The sequence below is a fragment of the Bison bison genome, unplaced genomic scaffold (genome assembly GCF_000754665.1).
Source record: "Bison bison bison isolate TAMUID 2011002044 unplaced genomic scaffold, Bison_UMD1.0 scf7180017847889, whole genome shotgun sequence".
Taxonomy (NCBI): Eukaryota; Metazoa; Chordata; class Mammalia; order Artiodactyla; family Bovidae; genus Bison; species Bison bison.
Genome location: NW_011478462.1, coordinates 51,667 through 53,791, shown reverse-complemented (window position 1 = coordinate 53,791; position 2,125 = coordinate 51,667). Strand labels below are relative to the sequence as shown.

Below are 2,125 nucleotides of genomic sequence, written 5' to 3'. Positions count from 1 at the left end.
CCCCACGTCCTGCAGTGGTGGGGCTTCGGTGCCCCCGAGAGCAGGGCCATCTCTGGGCTGGGCACTTGGGTCCCAGGTCTCTTTTTCCACTGTGAGGGCCACCGTGCCCCACTGCTGCTGGGGCTCTGCTTCAGAATCCAGACCCTGGGGGGGCGGGTGCGGGACACACAGGCAGGTCAGAGGCCCAGGGCACAGGGAGGTCTGGGGAGGCCCCATGCTTACCAGCATGCCTGGGCCGTAGATCAGATGTAGGTAGTTATCAAAGGCCTGCTGGCGCTGCTGCCAAGTCAGCTGGGGCCGGGCTGCCGGGCTCTTCAGCCCCAGTCTCAATTGCTGAAGGTCTTGGTTCCGGACAACCAGGACTTCCAAGTCCTGGGGTGGGGGTCAGGGGTCAGCTCACTCTTCCTTGAGCCTTGTCGTGTGCCACCCAGACAAGTGCAGGGATCCCAGGCCTGCCCCAGGGACTGAAGGGGAGGGCCCTGAGCTTGGGGGCTGGGGGGACACTGGGAGCCACCCCACCTCCTCCAACACTGGCTGCTGAGGAGCTGTTGTCTGGCGATGGATGAAACACGAGGCTGTGCTGCAGACAGGGAGGGGCACATGGGACACGGATGGCATTGCCAGCGGGGTAGGGCAGAGGCTGGGCTGGGGCCCCGGGGGGGGGTGCCTAGGCCCCTGGTGGGGAACCATGAACGGTCAGGACTGGCATGGGCTTGCGGTGAGTGTCTGAGGGGCCTGGGAGCTCTGGAGTCTCCTGTGGGGGCATGTGGCCAGGCCCTGACCCAGGGGAGCCGGGTGGGGGCCTCTGGGACAGTTCAGCCAGGCCTCTCAGCAGACCTGAGGCTGGCCACCCCACGCAGGTTGGCGAGCCTCTGTAGCTGGGCTGCAGTCAGTAACTCTGGGCTGGTCAGCGGCAGTGGAGGATCATCCACCCCATCAGGGACCTCTTGGCACAGGTTCTGAACAGGGAAAGGAGCCTGGAGCCCTGGCCTCAGCAGCTCGTCTGCCCACAGCAGCCCCGCCCCGCCCACCTGTGCTCACTGCACACCTTAAGCAGGTAAGATGTGGGCAGGTAGAGTCTGTGGTCCACCAGGCAGAGGCGGGAGCCCAGTGCCAGGACCAGGTCCCCATTGTTGCTGCAAAAGGTTAGGGCCTGAGGGGCACCGTTCAGATGTAGGAGCCTGGAGGGGGGTTCAGGGTGGGAGTCCAGGTCTGCTTCTCTGAGTAGAACACCAAGGCAGGAACAGAGGCAAGGCCCCAGCCACCCCTGCACCCCCTCCAGCTGCCCGGCTCCGGTAGGGTGAAGGCGGGAAACCCAGGCAGCTGCTCCCCGCCCCCACCCCTCCCCAGCCCACCGCAGCAGCTTGTTCTCCGCTGTCCAGATCCGGATGGTGCAGTCCAGGCTGGAAGAGGCATACAGCTTGAGCGTGGGACAGCAGCACAGGCCTGGGGGCCAGAACTCAGCTTTAGGGCCAGAGCCATCTGGAGGCCTGGGCTTCCCCTGGCCCTGCCCCCTCACCGGTGATGCGGTCCGTGGGGTCGTCCTGGGGCCGGTGATCATAGCGAGGGCTGCTGCCCAGGCCAAACTGCACCAGGCCATAGGTGGCATTGTTCGGGTCCTCGAAGCCCACCGTGACGCGCTTGCCAAGGGCGCAGAGCACTACCGCCGGGTGGCAGCAGCAGAAGGTGCGCAGGGGGCTCAGGCTCTCCTCGGCGTAGGGGAAGACGCGCCACATCTTCACAGTCAGGTCTCCCCCTGTGCGGGCAGGAGCCACAGTGGCGCCTCTGGGGAGGGAAGGAGTCCCCTGCCGGCGTGGCGGGGGAGGGGGGAGAGGTACCGACCAGAGGACACGATGCTGTTCCAGGTGGACGCGATGGCAGTGACGGGGCCCGGGCTGTGTGCCTCCGTTCGGAAGACCGTCTTCAAGGAGCGCAACTCGAGTACGGACAAGGTGCCATCAGTGTGCCCCACCACGGGCAGGTACCTATTGGCGACCACAGCCCGTTGGCACGGGCCCGGTTGTCTTGCCCAGCCCCGGCTGGCTGCGGCACCCACCGGTTCTTGTCCGTCCAGGCCCAGGCCACGTCGCTGCGGCACAGCTCGCCCTTGTACTGGCACACTATC

The 2,125-nt window shown here is 66.2% G+C and overlaps 1 protein-coding gene across 1 annotated transcript in view; it reads right to left on the bottom strand.

The window, feature by feature from the left end:
- Positions 1-2,125, bottom strand: part of LOC104991629 (WD repeat-containing protein KIAA1875-like) — a 6,246-nt gene that overhangs the window by 1,398 nt on the left and 2,723 nt on the right. The window contains exons 8-14 of the mRNA XM_010844187.1: positions 2,057-2,120; positions 1,843-1,985; positions 1,520-1,756; positions 1,049-1,446; positions 838-977; positions 520-580; positions 7-372 (exon numbers count right to left, since the gene is read on the bottom strand). Coding sequence (XP_010842489.1) covers positions 7-372; positions 520-580; positions 838-977; positions 1,049-1,446; positions 1,520-1,756; positions 1,843-1,985; positions 2,057-2,120 — 1,409 coding nt within the window. The remainder of the gene's footprint in view (positions 1-6; positions 373-519; positions 581-837; positions 978-1,048; positions 1,447-1,519; positions 1,757-1,842; positions 1,986-2,056; positions 2,121-2,125) is intronic.